General features: G+C 38.3%; 1 protein-coding gene across 1 annotated transcript in view; it reads right to left on the bottom strand.

The window, feature by feature from the left end:
* Positions 1–19073, bottom strand: part of LOC102436127 (A disintegrin and metallopeptidase domain 3-like) — an 80928-nt gene that overhangs the window by 49075 nt on the left and 12780 nt on the right. The window contains exons 3-5 of the mRNA XM_023751827.1: positions 12574–12652; positions 5779–5855; positions 5148–5322 (exon numbers count right to left, since the gene is read on the bottom strand). Of these exons, the coding sequence (XP_023607595.1) occupies positions 5148–5322; positions 5779–5855; positions 12574–12652 (331 nt within the window). The remainder of the gene's footprint in view (positions 1–5147; positions 5323–5778; positions 5856–12573; positions 12653–19073) is intronic.

Genomic DNA, 19073 nt, shown 5'->3' with positions numbered 1-19073 from the left:
GCCTGCAACCCTGGCATGTGCCCTGACCAGGAATCAAACCCTTACCTCCTGGTTCATGGGTCAATGCTCAACCATTGAACACCACTCGCTAGGCAATCAAACATTTCTTGAGCAAAGGGAGGAGATTAATGACATACTATACTTTGGGTTATAGTATAAGAAATGGCCAATTATCCACAGATGATATTTGCTCCCTCTCCAAGAGAAGAGATCAATGAGAAGCAGCTGTCCTAGCTCATTTGTATAATGTGGAGACATTCTATTTTCACTTTACTTCTGACTAGATTCATGTAGTCTAGTGGGGGACCCTTAGGAACCTTGAGTCAAAGCAAGGAAAGGAATTAACCAGAATTTCATCCACCTTGGTCTCTGCATGAGCAAGACATGAGCCTTATGTTACACCACTGAGAGTTGGACATTGTTTGCTTAAAAATTTAGTGGTATTTGACCTAACAAAGATTTTCATGAATAATACAGTGTGTGAGGGTAGGTACTTAGTTGTTCTTCCTTTTCACTTGGTTAAAAGTTCACTGTATTTAGCAATTATTCTTTGTAAAATCTCATTTTGAGATAAGAATATTTATGTTTATCAGTGGTTTGTTTTACCCATTAGGAAGGACATTCCACAATAAGGAGGAAAGAATGGTTACAATAAAAAAATTATAATTATGTAGTTCTGGCTGGGTACAGAATTATAGACTGTAAATTACTTTGCTTCATTTTTTTAAAAAAAAAATTATCCTTATTGTTGAAAGTATTACAGATGTCCCCTTTTTTCCTCATTGACTTCTTCTAGCCTACACCCACTGTCCACCTCAGGCCTTCACCACACTATTGTCTGTGTCCATGGGCTATACATATATGCATATGAATTCTTTGGTTAATCTCTTCTCACCCCCACCTTTCCTCTGAGATTCTACAATCTATTCCATGTGTCTACGTCTCTGGATCTATTTTGTTCATCAGTTTATTTTGTTCTTTAGGTTCCACATATGAGTGAGATCATGTGATACCTGTTATTGTTGTCTGACTGGCTTATTTTGCTTAGCATAATACTCTTTTTTTAAAAATATATTTTATTGATTTTTTACAGAGAGGAAGGGAGAGGAATAGAGAGCTGGAAACATCTATGAGAGAGGAACATCGATCAGCTGCCTCCTGCACACCCCCCACCGGGGATGTGCCCGCAACCAAGGTACATGCCCTTGACTGGAATCGAACCCGGGACCCTTCAGTCCACAGGCTGACGCTCTATCCACTGAGCCAAACAGGTCAGGGCTAGCATAATACTCTTAAGGTCCCTCCGTGCTGTCTCAAAGGGTAAGAAATCCTTCTTTTTTTACTGCTGCATAGTGTTCCATGGTGTAAATGAACCACAGCTTTTGATTCACTCATCTACAGATGGACACTTAGACTGTTTCCAGATCTTGGTTATTGTAAATTATGCTGCTATGAACATAGTGGTGCATACATTCTTTCTGATTGGTGTTTTGGGTTTCTTAGGATATATTCCTCAAAGTGGGATCACTGGGTTGGGTAGGTATTGCCTTTTAGCCTCCGATATGGCTGCTATGAAATTCATGCCATTCTGTATCGTATTAATGTATTAGAAACTCAAATAATTCTGAATATTTTTCTTAGATTATTTTCTGATTTATTCAACTCAATTTTCTCCAATATGATTGGAACTCCTACTGTAGCACCCAAATTTATATTTTAATTTAATTTCTTATCTGCCAAATTTCCAGATCATTTACTTATCTTTATACTTTGCTTATTGTGTTCTCACTGGAATTTTATCTTATGAACTTTAGGTTGACTGTACATTTTTATTATTATGCTTTTAATTTCTAAGAACTGTTATCTGCTGAATGTCATTTTTTACTCTGTTCTTTATTTTGTAGATGAAATATTTTATCTTACCTCTCTAAAGTCTAAGGACCTTTTCTATTTTATTAATCTGTAATTTTTATTATTCTCTGTATTTTATTATTCTCTGTATTATTCTTATGTATTTTTGGTGTCTCAACTTTTAATTTTTTATTTTTTTCATGTCTCTATTATTCATATTAAATTCTTCCATCATATGTCTGCTGCCCCTTCGTATTAGGAATTGAGCATGTAACAGCTTATTCCAACATCTGTGACCACATATGATGTTTAAAAGCTGTTGTCTTCATAGAGGATGATTTGTCTCGGTTGTAGTTTGGAAAAACCCTGCTTTCAATGTGGTCAGTTTTGATTCTTTTGGCTGATGTGATTCACTACTGGAAAGGGATCTTCGATACATTCCAGGAATGTTTAAGCCTGGTTCCCAATATCAAGGACTCTAAGTTTAACTTAGTCACACTACTTTCAAATTAGTATTTCTCCTCTATTGTGACATACAATAGCACATTTGTGCCTGGTGTCCCAAAAGAAGCAGCCTTCAATTATCTATCAGTCTACCACAGAGACAATTGATCAGGGGAAAATCACAGGATTTCTAAATACTTATTTTCAACCAAGTCTCTTCATTGGTCTGACTTTAAAGTCACTTCCTAAGGAATATGGATATATTATCGAAATGCTTGTGTAGAACTGCAGTATATATCAAGTTTTCTATAGCTTATCCGAATTGCCAGTTTAAGATTTAGCTTTTTGATCCCACTTCTAGGAATATATCCCAAGAAACCAGAAACACCAATCAGAAAGGATATATGCACCCAGATGTTCATAGCAGCACAATTCACCATAGCTAAGATCTGGAAACAGCCTAAGTGCCCATCAGTAGATGAATGGATTAGAAAACTGTGGTACATCTACACGATGGAATACTATGCTGCTGTAAAAAAGAAGGAACTCTTACAATTTGCAACGGCATGGATGGAGCTGGAGAGCATTATGCTAGGTGAAATAAGCCAGTCAGTGAAAAAAAAATACCACATGATCTCACTCATTCATGGATAATAGAGACCATTATAAACTTTTGAACAATAATAGATACAGAGGCAGAGCTGCCTCACACAGATTGTCAAACTGCAACGGGAAGGCCAGGGAGGGTTGGGGGGCAGGAGGGAGGGGGGTAAGAGATCAACCGAAGAACTTGTATGCATGCATATGAGCATAACCAATGAACATCAGACACTGGGGGGTAGGGGAAGCCGGGTTATTGTCAAGGGCGGTGAAAAAAAAGGACACATATGTAATACCCTTTGTAATGCTTTAAGCAATAAAAAATAAAATTAAAAAAAAAAGATTTAGCTTTTTGGAGCCTAAATCAGTTAGCTACCTCTGTTCTTCAACTTCCCATGTTATTACTACTCTTCTGTGCTGTTTGTGCTTATACGTATATGCCATTAAAAAAAAATAACCATTTTCACTTTATTGGGCTCTAAGGAAAGGGCTTGGGTGAATACATGTGTCTAACATGCTTTTAACAGATAATCCCTTTCTTGCATTTTGTTTGATTTCTATTCCATTTTTCAGTTGTTGTTATAATGAAAGTGATCACCTTGCTATAAATTTGTGTTCACTTTCATAAATGTAAAATGTGCCTAAAATATGGCTTTTATATTATTTTTGTTTCTGTTAAAAAATCTGTTATATTGAAAATGTTCACTTTATATGTGCTACTTATAGCACTCGTGCATGTGAAAATATGCTTAATTAAACCTATAGATTTAAGCCTATCAAATTCAGAATGAAAAGCAACTATCGAGTTCCCCAGTGAAAGAACAAAATTCAAAAACACATGTCAGCACCTACATATCCCCATTCTTGCAGTGATAACCCTGGTTTCTTCTAGGTTCTGAAATTTTTGTCTGTATTTTATTTTATGATTGCACTTCATTTTATATCTGAAACTTTCTAATTACTTCCAATTACCCTGTTCCAGTACATTAGAAAATATGATAAATATTAACAGTAGCAGGAGCAATATTTTAAGTCTATACATCTATATATATAAAAGCCTAAGCGACTGTCACAACCAAAACAACTGAACAGATGACCAAACAGGCTGCGTGGGGCGACCAGGCTGGGAGGGGGGCTAGTGAGGGACAACCAAACAACTGAGCAGCAGGCTGCGTGGGGCAACAACGCCAAGCAGTTAGGGGTGACTAGGAGGCAGGCAGGTGAGCAGTTAGGAGCTAATGGTCTCGGATTGTGAGAGGGATGTCTGACTGACTGCTGGTTTAGGCCCGAAACCTGTGGGATCAGGCCTAAATCTGCAGTTGGACATCCCCCAAGAGCTCCCGGATTGGAGAGGGTACAGGCTGGGCTGAAGGGACCCCACCCCCCGTGCACGAATTTCATGCACTGGGCCTCTAGTAAATATATAAAAAAGTGTAACAGAGTATACATCAAAATAAATGCAGTGGATTGAACAACAACTTTTACCTCTAGGCAATAGCATTATAGTACATTCTTTCCTATTTATACATACCAGCATATTTAATATTTTAATCATTATTAACCAATATTATTTCATTTAAAATAATACATGTAAAATAATTTAATAAGTGGGAAAATGCATTGTCCTCTTAAGAGCAAAAAAAAATTAACTTTTAAAAGCAAGAAGAAACATATATGGTTAAATCATTTTTTATTTAAAATAATCTATACATTTATAAATCTACGTTTGTAAGTAGATATAGTCAAAGAATTGGACCAAAAATTTCAAAATTTTAAGATCATTATCTCTAGAAAATGATATGGAAAAGCATCTTGACTTTTTTCTACTTTCACATTTTCTATCAAAATAATACTATTTTACAAAGAAAAATATGTATTGGCAAGGAAAATATTGACAAAATTATAATTAGCAAATCTGAGTATCATTATGTTAGTAGGATGCAAATTCAGTAAAAATCCAAGTATATATATATATATATATTCATGCATAAAAATATTTGCAATTAGGGAAATATAAGGATGTTCATGTTTGCAGTATGTGAGTTAATCTATTGCATTTCTAATTTTTATATGAATAAACATATTCCTATTATGTTAATAAATATTCATATAACATTAAAAATAAATATTTTACATGAGGTTTTAATATAATTAATATCAATTTAAATTTGTTCTCCAAGTATAACAAATTTCAATGTGAATATGTTTATCAAAAGTAGCAAAAATGAAGATTCCAAAAAATGTTTGCTTACTTCTGACTTCCCCAGAATCCTGTAGGCCTCATCTCCCAAATGGATCATAGGATAATTGTCTTGTAAGGGGAGAAAATCAGCTTTATTCTTTATTTGATAAAGCATATGCTCATACTTAGCTGAGGATTCCAATGGTTCAATTCCATAACTGATATTCTCGAACTGCAATAATCCCCTACATAAAAAAGTATAATAGTAATTAATATAGATTTCCCACTGAGAAATGCATATCAATACTAAATAAAAACATTTTATAGAAATTTGACAGTGATCTTTATGGTCTAATTTAGTCAAATAATCATCCCATTTTACTCAAATTCACTTTCAACCCAATTTATATATCCTGTCTATTATGGCTTTTATAAGTCACTAAGTTCTAGTATGGCTAATAAATATGAGTATTCTTTATACTAGTAGATTTTTCCTGAATAAATTTTATGACTATAAGCCTAGGATAGAGACAACAAAATATAAAAAAATATAAGAGGAGGATGAGGAAAAGAAAACATATGAGAAGAAACACAACCAAAGCCCATATTTTCTTTGCTTTCACTCTATCACTCAAGGAATTTGGAAAAATCAGTGTTATACAAGATGGTCAATCATGCACATCTCTGGAAGTTGCCATTACCTGAGTCCAGAACAGGTGCTAAGTGTCACCACTGAAAATGGAATCTCTGCAGCATATCCTTGATAAAAGCAATGCCCCTAAACAGGAGTACATAAAGGTACATTGATTTGTAAATAAAATTTGGTGGAGAGTTTTATTCCCTTATTGTTTTTTAATCCTCACATAAGGATATTTTTCCATTTATTTTTAGAGAGATTCAAAGGGAGAGGGAGAGAGAAAGAGAGAGAAGCATCTATGTGAGAGAGAAACATTAATTGGTTGCCTCCCACATGTGCCCTGACCAGGACCAGAGATCAAGCCTGAAACCTAGGTAGGTGCCCTTAACCGGAATCAAACCTGGGATCCTTCAGTCTGCTAGTTGATGCTCTTTCCACTGAGCAAAACCGGGCTAGGGCTAAAGTTTTGGGTTTTAAACTTACTTCTTAGATCAGGGGTCCTCAAACTTTTTAAACAGGGGGCCAGTTCACTGTCCCTCAGACCGTTGGAGGGCCGGACTATAGTTTAAAAAAAAAAACTATGAACAAATTCCTATGCACACAGCAGCGGCAAAAATACCGGCGGGCCAGATAAATGTTTTCGGCAGGCCGCATGTGGCCCGCGGGCCATAGTTTGAGGACCCCTGTCCTAGATAATATAAAATGTGCAGATTTCTGAATTAACCAATGCTATTCACCAGATATCCCATTTCCTTTTGGTCTACCTGCAGTTTCTTCTTCTTAACACTCTTCTGCCTATTTTTGCTATAATTCCAAATTCTATAATTTTGACAGAACCTTTTAGAATCGAAACATATATAAAGAGCTTCCCAGACTAGAAAAACCTAAAGGAGTTTGCCACCACCAAACCAGTATCAGATGAAATGTATACTTTAATGTAATACTTTTTCTTTAAGAATAATAAGAAGAAAAAAAGATAAAAATATGAACATTAATATGGCAATAAATACATATCTATCAACCATCAAATCTAAAAAATAAAATAAACGAAACAAGCAGAACAGAAACAGAAAAAAAAGAATAAATCCTAATGCAATCTGTAAGATTTAATTAATAGTAATATATCAGTATTGGCTCATAAATTGTAACCCAAAAAGCATACTAATACAAGATGTTAGTAATAGGGTAACTAAGAAGTTGGGGTGTGCAGGGAAGGTTTCTCTACTTTCCATTTTATCTTACGTAAAGCTAAGTATGCTGAAAAGAAATAAGGTCTATTAACTTTTTAAAAGATATTATTGAGGAAATAAAAAGACAAGCAATGGATTCGATGAAATGATTCACAAAACATATATTTTATTTCATTTATTTATTTTTTAATTTAAATTTTATTTTTCAATTACAGTTTACATTATTATTATTTTGTATTAATATCTGTACAGCATAGCAGTTATACTTTACAATGTGGAGGTTCCTCATAAAGTTAAATGTAAAATAAACATAATGATCCAAAGATTTCATTGCTAAGCATGTACCCAAGAAATAAAGCATGTTTTCCAATAAGAATGCGAACACAAATACTTTTAACAAAACCAGTCTAAATAAGTAAAAATATAAATAAATACATCCTTGACAGAAGCTTTCTTATCTTTCCTATCTCAGCTGCATTTCTTATATGCATGGTCTGTAACTGCTAATTTCATGTAATTGACAACATTCATTTGACTTCTAAATTAACCAAAAGTACATTAATTGACATTTCCTCAAATTGTTGTCATTAATTTTTCACCTTATTGATAATCCTTAGTTCAAACTCTCATTCCCAAGGACTTTCATAGCAACAGTCTTCTCAGAAGCTCCCCCAATATTCTCTTTTGGTAAATACTCCCTTCTCTTCCCTTAAAAGCCTAGTGATGTCTAGAATCAGTCTTATTCCTTTGTTAATTCTGTGCTATTAAAACTTTAGAAGCATCCCATTCTCTCCTATGTATTTGCTTATGTATTTTAAGTTCCGGTTCATACATCTCCATCAATAACCATTTGATTATCCTCAAAACTAACCTGAACCACCATCTCCCACCCACTGCCAGCAGCTGAACACACCCTGCTCCATGCCAAGCAACAGCTGCAGCTACCTCCACCAGCACTGGTGCCAGCAGCCATTGTAGCTACAAGCCCTTCATGAAGTATAAGGTTTCCCAAACTCTACACAGCAGCAGGGGGCAATTCAGACTCTAAACTCCTGGCCCTGCACCCAGTTAGAGAAAATGATCCCTCGTGAGAGATTTTCCCACTTAGGATCTTCCTTAACCAGGAGACACTAGCAAAGTTAATGCAGAAACAACTGGCATACTGTGGCTGGAGAACAGTCAGAGGAAATGCTCTCCCTCCCATGGGTTCTTCACCATCCAACCCCACCTGGCAATACAGGTTGTCACAGTAAAGTGCCTTTTACCCTATAGGCTGCACAGGCAGAGCTCCAGCAGGAGCTCCAGCAGAGCACAACAATATAACATCAAAGGACCCAGGAAAGCCAAATTGTCACTGGAAAAATAGAACACACTATAAATCTACACTTAACCTGGGTGACTGCTTTCAAATTTAGATTATTTAAACTTGCAGAAAGCAACCAAAGGACTTGTATGCATGCATATTAGCATAACCAATGGACACAGGCACTGGGGCAGTGGGAGTTTGCTGTGGGGGAGGGGGGAACATGGCATGGCTGCAGGGGGGTGTCAATCAGGGGAAAAGGAGACATATGTAAAACTTTGGACAATTAAAAAAAAGAAAACAAAAAAGAAATGCAACTGGAAATCACATCCTATATCAACAAGCAAGGAAATCACAGCAAAAACGGGAAAACACAACCACTGATACTAATATTGGCATGAGGCACGTATTGAAACGATCACACAAAGATTCTTAAAAAGCTATGAAAATGTGTTACAATGAACATCGAAATTAAATTCGATGGTGGAGTAAGAAGCCCTGGCTCCTCCATCCCCAACGAACACACCAATTCAGCAACACTTCACAGTTTCCCTTTGTGAGAAACCAGAAACGAATAGACAGCCTCCTGCACATCACAGAAGAGTGGGAAATCAGTTACCAAAGCCAGTAGGGAGGATTGGGAGACATTTTCACCAAAACTCTGCCCCAGAGCCCTGCCATATGATCAGGAAGACATCCTCTAGTTACCGTCCTACTGATGGGTGGGAATAGTTTGCTCACAAGGCCAGGGCCCTAATGTTTCTGAGGGGCTGACCCAAAGAACTAGTATCTGTGACAGGAGTCCTGGAGATCTGATGGGTTCAGCACAGTCTAGACACCCAGGCAGCAAGAGAGGCGGTGGCTACCAGCCACTGTTGATTCATCCCCACCCCAACTCTGTCCAGAGTGTATGGATGGAAAATCCCAGCTCTGTGCTTCCTCCTGGGGTAGGAAAGAGTTGATCCACGCATGCAGTGCCTCCACTTCACCACAATTGCCCAAGGAACTAGCATCTGTCTCACCAATCCTGGAGCCCTGATGAGTCCCGCACACTCTGGTTGTCAGGGAAAGAACAGAGGCAGCAGCTCGGGATGGTAAATGCCACTGGTCCTTTCTGCTGAGCAGCACAGAGAAGGCAGGAATAAATAGATGCCTGCTTTGCCCAGAAGATGGCAAAGTGCTAGTGGAGGCCCCCAAATCTCTTTCCAGGATGTTTTGTGGGATCCTCTTCTGTACTCCCCCAAAGTGAAGGCTGAGAGAGCCTTCTAAGAAGCAGACACCAAAACAGTGAATTGATAAAACAATCAGGAAAAGATGTCTCACACAAAGGAATAAGATAAACTCCAAAACTGACCCTAATGAAATGAAGTTAAATGATTTGCCTGACAGAGAATTAAAATGAACTCTCCTGAACATGCTCACTGAGCCCAAGAGAACAATGCAAAAATGTCTGATCAATGAGAGGCCTTATAAAAAGGATGAAAAGAAAAATTACATCCCAAGAAGCCAGAAACACCAATCAGAAAGGATATATGCACCCCTATGTTCATAGCAGCTCAATTCACCATAGCTAAGATTTGGAAACAGCCTAAGTGCCCATGAGCAGATGAATGGATTAAAAAACTGTAGTACATCTACACAATGGAATACTACGCTGCGGTAAAAAAAGAAGGAACTCTTGCCATTTGCAACAGCATGAATGGAACTGGAGAGCATTATGCTAAGTGAAATAAGCCAGTCAGAGAAAGATAAATACCACATGATCTCACTCATTTGTGGAATATAGAGAACAACATAGACTGATGAACAGGGACATATCCAAAGACAGAGAAGCAGCGATCAGACTATCAATCCCCAGAGGGAAAGTAGGGGAGGGTGCGGGTAAGGGGAAGAGATCAACTAAAGGACTTGTATGCATGCATATAAGCCAAACCAATGGACACGGACAACAGGGGGATGAGAGCATGAGTGGGGGGGGGGGGAGTTGGGGGTTAATGGGGGGATGAGGACACATTTGTAATACCTTAACCAATAAAGAAATTAAAGATTAAAAAAAGAAAAGAAAAATTACAATATAGGAGAAAATATCTGCATACTGCATATCTGGCATAATACATACCTGTATTTAGAATCTATAAATTGCTCAAAAATTAACAATAGAAAACCAACCAAACTAGAAAATTGGTAAAACTCATTTCATGGATATTTCACTAATAAGCACATGAAAATATGTCCAACATCATTAGTCACTGGGAAATGCAAATCAGAATCACAGGAGATATCACTACACATCTATCAGAAGGGATTTTTTTTTTTAAATCTTGAATAGTGATCAAACAGTGGCCAGAATGCAGACACTCATCTCTCATACATTGCCACTGGAAGTGTAAGATAGTACAGCACTCTGACAAATATCTTGGTAATTTCTTTTAAAATATAAACCTATACCTACCATATAGCCTGCCAATCATATCCCTGGGTTTTTACTCCAGAGAAATAAAAATTTACATTTTATCTAAATTAACAGAATTATTGCTGTAAAGCATTTACGATACTCCCAAATATTTGTCTCTATGACTAATAAAATCTACTTTCATCCCTAATACTGATGGATTTACTTCTTATTCTGCAGAAGTCTTACTAGGATTATTAATTTTTAGTTGTTTTAAGGAACTAATTTCTGGGCTTTAAATTTTCCTACTCTTTGATTTCTGCCCTCAAGTGAATTATTGTCTTCCTCTACAATGTTGGAACCCTTTATAGAGGTTGCATTTTGTAGAGGAAGGCAAATAATTTAATGGTAACCCTCCTTACTCCTCTCATTGCTGGGCTTCAGGCTATGGGGTGAAGAATGGGGGTGATATTACTCTAGATCCCTTTTGGTCTCAGCTGAATGCCTACTCACACTAGGCTAACTGGGCTGGACAATCCATTATCTCTCAGTACTGTTTGACCCAGAGTAACGATTTGCAACCAGCGTGCTGCAAGAATTTTTAAAACATGCCATACCTGACTGTTAGTCAGGAGCACAGTTCTCTTTTCCATTAGATTGTGAAATAAAAATAATGACAGCAGCCAACACAACAATAGCCATCCAGTGTAAATGAATCAAAACTATACCTATTTTTTGTCAGATCAGCCAAAAATAATATATATTTTTGGTGAGCTGAAAAATTTCGGTAATTAGTTAATGTGAGCCATGAGATAAAAAAGGTTAAAAACCACTGGCCTATAGTATTATTTCCATTTTACTCTGTACCCTTCAGTAGAGTCTTACCCAGCACATATGCTGCCTAATCCTCAATCAAGAACACAAGGCAACTACCCTCCCACCAAAACAGTCACCTCTAGCCCTGTCTCCTTCCAGTTCCTAACGGCTGCAGCATCCCTGAACTCTAATCTCAGTGGCCGCTTGGTTCCACCTCCCTATGCAGTGCTTATGACAGTATTCACAGTCAGAGAGTCAAGTTGAATGTGAAACTCACTTTCTAGGTGCCTTTTTTCTCACAGAGAAAATTCCTGACCTGCCTATTGTCAAATGTCTAAAAACAGGTACCTCATGTATAATACCTCATGTTGTGCTTTCTACCTGTAGATGGTGAGTGTAACATGCTATATCAGATACCATTTTTTGTTTACTTATTTTGTTTTTAATTTATTTTTATTGTTGAGAGTATTACAGATGTCCCCCATTTTCTCCCTGTCCCCCCCCCTCCACCTGGCTCCCGCCACAATGCATATATTTTAATCTCTCAATTTCAATACAGAAATTGAATTTGGCCAATCATTTGTCAAACATTGGTTTCTTCCCAATCATATGTTCTGGCAAAATGAAAACCTTTCAGACTAAAGCTAACTTTCTCACATGCTTTGAAAATTTTTTCACTCCTACCTGCATCTTGGGTTATAATTGAAATTCCTATGTTTCACGCTGAACATATTCAGCTTCTGTACCTATTATGTTTTTGTGTCCTCAGTTTCTCAGTGGTCAATCTAAAATTTCCATCATTACCTCCCCGCTCAGATCTGAGGATATATCAATTAAAACTACTCAATGTGTTTGGGGGTTTTTAGCTTTTTTTAGCACCTTCATCTATTTTTTGTTTGTTTGTTTGTTTCTTCTCAAACTCCTACTAATACTTCCAGATATTAAATGACCATCTTGAATAAGCAACTCCTAAATTTTAAATTTAAAAAGTAGTTCTTCTATTCCATATGATTTTATTGTAACTGTCACATTATACTTGGATTTTTTTATCTGTATGCCCAATAATACTGTGGAGTATAAAACATTATTTTTCACCCCACCGATGGCATATTAACCATGTAAAACATATAATCTACACAGTATAAAAGCAAAACTTACCTTTTCAAATGAAGAATCTGGATACAACTTTCCTGACTTATTGTATGAATATACCAGGAAATGAGGATGTAAAAATGACCTAATTCAACCAAGATAATGACATTTCATGGTATTAATTTCATTGATAAAATTAAGTTACAGAATCATGAGATCAAACAAAATTTACTGTCAATTATACAAGCTCAAATATCCAAAAAATTAAATGGACTCATCTTTCCATGATCGAAATTGCTTTCTAATAGCATAATGTGTGTATAAGAGAAAAGAATAACCAGTATAACCATACACCAGTATGGAAGCTGCAATAACACAACTTCACCTGAAGTAAATACCAAAGCTACTAGGTTCCCACCACAAAGTTTACTTTTAGATTTAACCATCAATAAATCTAATAACATAAGTATGCCAGTTAATATTTACTAAAAGGTATCCATCCACTGATAATGACAAAAAATATGCATTTATCATTAGTTTTTATGAATTTACTAGAGGCCCAGTGCATGAAATCAGTGCACTTGGGTGGGGGGAGTCCTTCAGCTTGGCCTGTGCCCTATCACAGTCCAGGAGCCCTCAGGGGATGTCCACCTGCCGGCTTAGGCCTGGTCCCCTAAGCCGGCAGTCAGACATCCTTATCGCTGCCACAGAGGCGGAAGAGGCTCCTGCCATGGCCGCTGCGCTCCCCAGCCATGAGCCCAGCTTCTGGCTGAGTGGCGCTCCCCCTGTGGGGCGCACTGACTATCAGGGGGCAGCTCCTGTGTTGAGCAGGATTGGGCCAAACCGGCTCTCCAACATCCACTGAGGGGTCTCAGATTGCTAGAGGGTGCAGACCAGGCCGAGGGACCCCACCGGTGCATAATCGCGGCTGGGGAGGGATACGGGAGGTTGGCCAGCCAGGGAGGGACTGCGGGAGAGCTCCAGGTCATGTCCAGCCTGTCTCACTCAGTCCCGATCAGCCAGACTCCAGCAGCAAGCTAACCTACCAGTCAGAGCGTCTGCCCCCTGTGGTCAGTGCATGTCATAGCAAGCAGTTGAGTGGCCTTAGCATATCATTAGCATATTACTCTTTTATTGGTTGAATGGAGGACCAGATGACTGGACACTTAGCATATTAGTCTTTTATTTTATAGGATTATATAGGACTAGAGGCCCAATACACGAATTCGTGCACAGATGGGGTCCCTCGGCCTGGCCGGTGACCGAGGTCTATTGGGGGGGCTGGCCGGCCATGGAAAGGAACCCCAAGAGGTTGGCCAGCTGGCCTCCAGATCAGGGCCTATTGGGGGACAGCCAGCAAGGGGGAGGGTCCGCAGGAGGTTGGCCAGCCAGTGGCAGGGGCCATGGGAGGTTGGCCATCTGGGAGGAGGGGCTGTAAGTTGTTGGTTGGCCGAGGGGCCGGGCCACAGTAGGTTGGCCAGCCGGGGAGAAGGGCCATGGCAGGTTGGCTGTGGGAGCACACTGACCACCAGGGGGCAGCTCCTGCGTTGAGCATCTGAAACCTGCTGGTCAGTGCGCATCATAGCCACTGGTCAACCAGTCTTCTAGTCGTTCTGGTCATTTCAGTTGTTTGGTCATAACGGTCGCTTAGGCTCTTATATATATAGACTAGAGGCCCGGTGCACAAAAATTTGTGCACTTGGGGGGGAAAGGGGGTCCCTCAGCCCTGCCTGTGCCCTCTCGCAGTCTGGGACCCCTCAGGGGATGACCACCTGCTGGCTTAGGCCCGCTCCCCAGGGGATTGGGCCTAAGATGGCAATCAGACATCCCTCTGGCAGCCCGGCAGCCCTTGGGGGATGTCCACTTGCCAGCGGGGAGCAGACCTAAACTGCAGTCGGACATCCTTAGCCACTGCTGAGGAGGCAGGAGAAGCTCCCACCACCACTGCTGTACTGGCAGCCATCAGCCTGGCTTGTGGCTGAGCAGAGCTCCCCCTTTGGTAGCACACTGACCACCAGGGGGCAGCTCCTGCATTGAGCGTCTGCCCCCTGGTGGTCAGTGTGTGTCATAGTGACCAGTCATTCCAAGTCCTTCTGCTGTTAGGGTTAGTTTGCATATTACCCTTTTACTATATAGGATAGAGGCCTGGTGCACAGGTGGGGGCCGGCTGGTTTGCCCTGAAGGGTGTCCTGGATCAGGGTGGGGGTCCCGCTTGGGTGCCTGGCCAGCCTGGATGAGGGGATGATGGCTGTTTGCAGCTGGTCATACCCCCTTCAGGGTGGAGGTCCCCACTGGGGTGCCTGGCCAGTCTGGGTGAGGGGCTGAGGGCTGCTTTCAGGCTGGTGGATTACTGAAGCTCCCAACCTCTCCTTTTTTTTTTTTTTTTTATTCTGGGATTTATTTACCTTCTATGGCTGTCACTGGAACTGAGAGCCAGCTTTAGCTCTGAGGCTTGGCTCCGGCTCTGAGACATCGGCTGCTGAAAGCAGGTATCTGGGTTTGTTTGGCTTCTATAATTGAAACACTGTTGCAGCTCCAGCTCAGAGGCCCGGCTGGCTGAAAGCAGGTTTCTGGGGTTTGTTTAGCTTCTATAATTGCAACATTGTTTCTTAGAGTGCAGCTCAGAGCCCAGCAGCGGCAGATGGGGAACCTTGGCTTCCTCCATCACTGGAACAAGCAAGCCCCCTATTCGCTTCAGCTGTGTGGCTGCTGGCCGCCATCTTGGTTGGCAGTTAATTTGCATATCGCCCTGATTAGCCAATGGGAAGCGTGTCAGAGGTATGGTTAATTACCATGTTTGTCTATTATTAGATAGGATGCTATGGTAAAAACAGCCCCTGTATTCTCATTGCCTTAAAACAGCAATGGATATTTTTTGCACGTTTACTTCAGGTTCAGCCACACGCTACCTTCACTTTGGAACCCAGCAAAAGGCATGGCCCCTCCTTGGAACACATCTTCCTTTTAGCAGAGAGAGAAAAATAATTGTAGAAGCATGCAATAGTTCTCAAAGCCTTTCTTAAGAAATAGGATACTAGTGTTACCACTCACGTTTCCTAAGCTAACCTAAAGAATCTCTGTAGACAACCCAATATGAACATGCTACAAAGTTCAGCCTTCCTACATGTTTGTCATTAAATATTTAAATTATTCTCAGAATTATACATTTTTGTATCATTCAAAAGAAAAAAACAGCAAAAAATATTGATCTAATATAAACTATGTACTTTGGGTGATAATGATACGTCAAGCCAGGATAATCCTATATAATCAACTGGGAGTTCAACCGGGAGTTCGACCAGGGGGCGGAGCCAGCCAGCCAACTGCCTGTGGCCCCTCCCCCCAGCTGATCCTGCCGAATTTCATGCACTGGGCCTCTAGTCAATTATAAAAATATATCATTTTGATGGAGGTTGTTGTTAACGTGGGAGTCTATACATATGTGGGGCAGAGGGCATGTGAAATATCTGTGCATTCCAGTCAACTTTGCTATAAACCTAAAACTGCTCTACTAAGTAAAGTATATTTAAAAATATATAATGAGAAAATTATATGAATATGCAAGCCACATATAGATAAATATTCAGAGTAATTATTTAGTAATTATTTAAATACAAACTGATGTTAAGATGAAATCAAATATTTTAGTACATCATGCAAGCTTTTGGAAATCTAAGTTGCTACCATCTTTTCAGAAAGACACTGGCAATGTCTCTCAAAATCTTAATATACTAGAAAATGTGAATATTGAATCAGTTACTACATGCAAATTGCTTAGAAATATGCCCAGCAAATGGTTTGTGTTCAATAAATGCCAGTTACTTTTGTTGTTTTTATTATCATCATTATTGTCATTATTATTCACATTCCTTGTTTCAAAAATCTATTTCTTAATATCAAGGCTACCAAACAAAATCTATTTAAATAAAAATATACATACAAGAATGCTTATTGCAGGACTCATTAGCAACAATCCCTGGAAATTACCTCATTACCTATCAATATTACATATTTTCTAATGTTATCTATTAAAGAATGAGTTATAAAATATACAAAGAGCAGGAAAATAAGCATCATTTTTATAAGACTTGCCAGTTGCAATACCCTATTTCCACTTTCATAAAAAACATGGTGATAGGTTTTGTCTAATAGAAGAATGAAATTTAAATAGAAAATTGAGAAAAGTACACACAAAATTATTAATATTGATTTCCTAGAGTGAAGATAGATAATAGAATATTTAAGACGTTAAAAATACATGCTATTGCAAAGTGAGAAAAAGGTATTGTAGAATATCAAGTAAAAGTCTTAAAATCATATAAATATGTGAAGTAACATGAAGACAAAAAAAGCTAAACATAGTCAAATAAAATTATACCCTTAATTGTTGCAATTGTGGTTGCATTTTAAGGAGTTACACAGAGTAATCTTAATATATCTAACATACCTTAATATTTACATCATTAAGTTAGAATTTGGCTTAAAGTTAAATTTCAAATCTCAAAATCAAGGCTGAAATTCTAGTCTTACATGATTCATGAAGAAGATATAACATGTTAAACAAATGAAATATTCATGTTTTTGTTTAGTCTCAATTTAGGGTAGTGACTATACAAATTTAAGACACTAAAAACAACTATATGAAAAAAGAATGTTAACTTACTGTTTCTTAAGATGGAGAGAGTATGTTTTCCTGTTAATCTGGATGGCATAAATGACCTACAACAGAGTATTCAGAGAGAAAGTAATCATAAAAAAGGTGAAATTCTTCAAGTCAAAAGCCATACTTTTTAAAAATGCACTCATTCATGTAAACCAAAATTGTATCATGCATGTATCAAAATTATATACACATATAAAAGTATATTGCTATCTTTCTTTAATCACAGGATGTATGACAGAAATTCGAGGAGTCTAAATCTATTTTAAATTAAGAGCATTAGTCATTGGCATTTATTACATATCATAATCAAATGTAATTTAAAATGATTACATTTAGAAATGCTGAGGAACCTTGAAGAAACTTGAATTTTATTATCTTTTTTTCTACTTTCCAGTTTCTAGCACAGATACATGGAATATCCGAGGACTATAATGCAGGTCCCCTTTTAAGGTGAAAGTGAGTAGCCATAACTGCCAGAAGCACTGCCTGCACACAGCCTTTCACCTTGCTGTTCTCTCCAGGATTTGCCTCACAATGTTCAGGGACAGTCCACGTTTAATAAGAAGCCCCCTCACCCCAACTCCAGATCTTTCCATGGGTCATGCCAGCTTCCCTCTTGTTGAGACTCAGTTGATGCTCTCCCCACCCCTGGTTTTTTCCCTTCCCTCCCACAGTGCTCATCACAAGAGCAAACCCTAATTTACACAAATCCCCTCAGAGATTACAACTCAGAGAACCCAGAGCATCAGCATCAAACATATCCATTTCTTATGGGGTAGCACGTAGTTAATTCTGGTAAAGGTTCCATGTTTGCAAAGAACGTGAATTTTGTCATTGGGTGCAATTTTGGGATAATGTCATTTTCAACTTATAGTGTTCAATCTTCTGCAGTCTATTGAAAAAGATGTGTGTGCATTTCCAAGATTATTGTGACATTGTTTCTTTCTTCTTTTAATCTGAGTTTTTGGCCCTGCATATTTTCGGAGCTTTGTTTTTGGGTGCAAACAGATTTAGTATGTTGATATCTTCAGGATAAATTAATCACATTATCAATAGCTTTTATTTCTAAAAGTGTTTCTTAAATTCTACTTTGATGCTAATATAGTTGCACCAACTTACTTTTGATGTTTCCAGTTTTATCTTTTGATTTATTTTGATGGAATATGTATTTTTTAATTTTACATATTCATCTAAAATTTAGACGTGCATTTTTTTTATCTTTATTGTTGAAAGTATTACACAGGTCTCCCATTGACCCCTTATAGCCTGCTCCTATCAGCCCCTAACCCAGGCCTTCACTACCCAATATTCTGTGTTGGGTTATGAATATATGCATACAAGTTCTTTCCTGATCTCTTCCCACCCACCCACCCGCTCCTTTCCTCTGAGATTTGACAATCTGTTCCATGCTTCTGTGTTTTGGGATCTATTTTGTTCAAGAGTTTATTTTGTTCATTAGATTCCACATATGAATGAGATCACATGATACTTGTCTTTCTCTGACTCACTTTTTTTTTGCTAGAGATACATTCTGAAAGATAAAACCAAGTTTCAATTTACAGGTTGAATACATTTCATGATGTGTTTTGTGACTTTACTTGTATATATACAAATTATGTAGAAAAAGAATAGATTTGAGTACTACTTCATTTAGTATCCTATCTTCATTCTATTACTTGAAAATAAATCTGTATAATTTGTCTTCTACATTGTAGAAATCAGATAATGGCATCACCAAGTAAACAGTTACCCAGTTATTCAAGGCAGAAGCCTGGTGCATGCAATAGCTGGTTCTGTTTTACATTCTAAACCCTACTTGTTCTACATTTCTGTTCCTTAATTTTATATTATAAGTTATTGAATAAAATGGAAATATAGGCACTCCGCCTTACTCTGGCCCTAA

Source organism: Myotis lucifugus, unplaced genomic scaffold (genome assembly GCF_000147115.1).
Source record: "Myotis lucifugus unplaced genomic scaffold, Myoluc2.0 scaffold_26, whole genome shotgun sequence".
NCBI classification, from domain to species: Eukaryota; Metazoa; Chordata; class Mammalia; order Chiroptera; family Vespertilionidae; genus Myotis; species Myotis lucifugus.
Note: the sequence above shows the minus strand (reverse complement) of the source record. Positions and strands in the feature narration are given on the sequence as shown.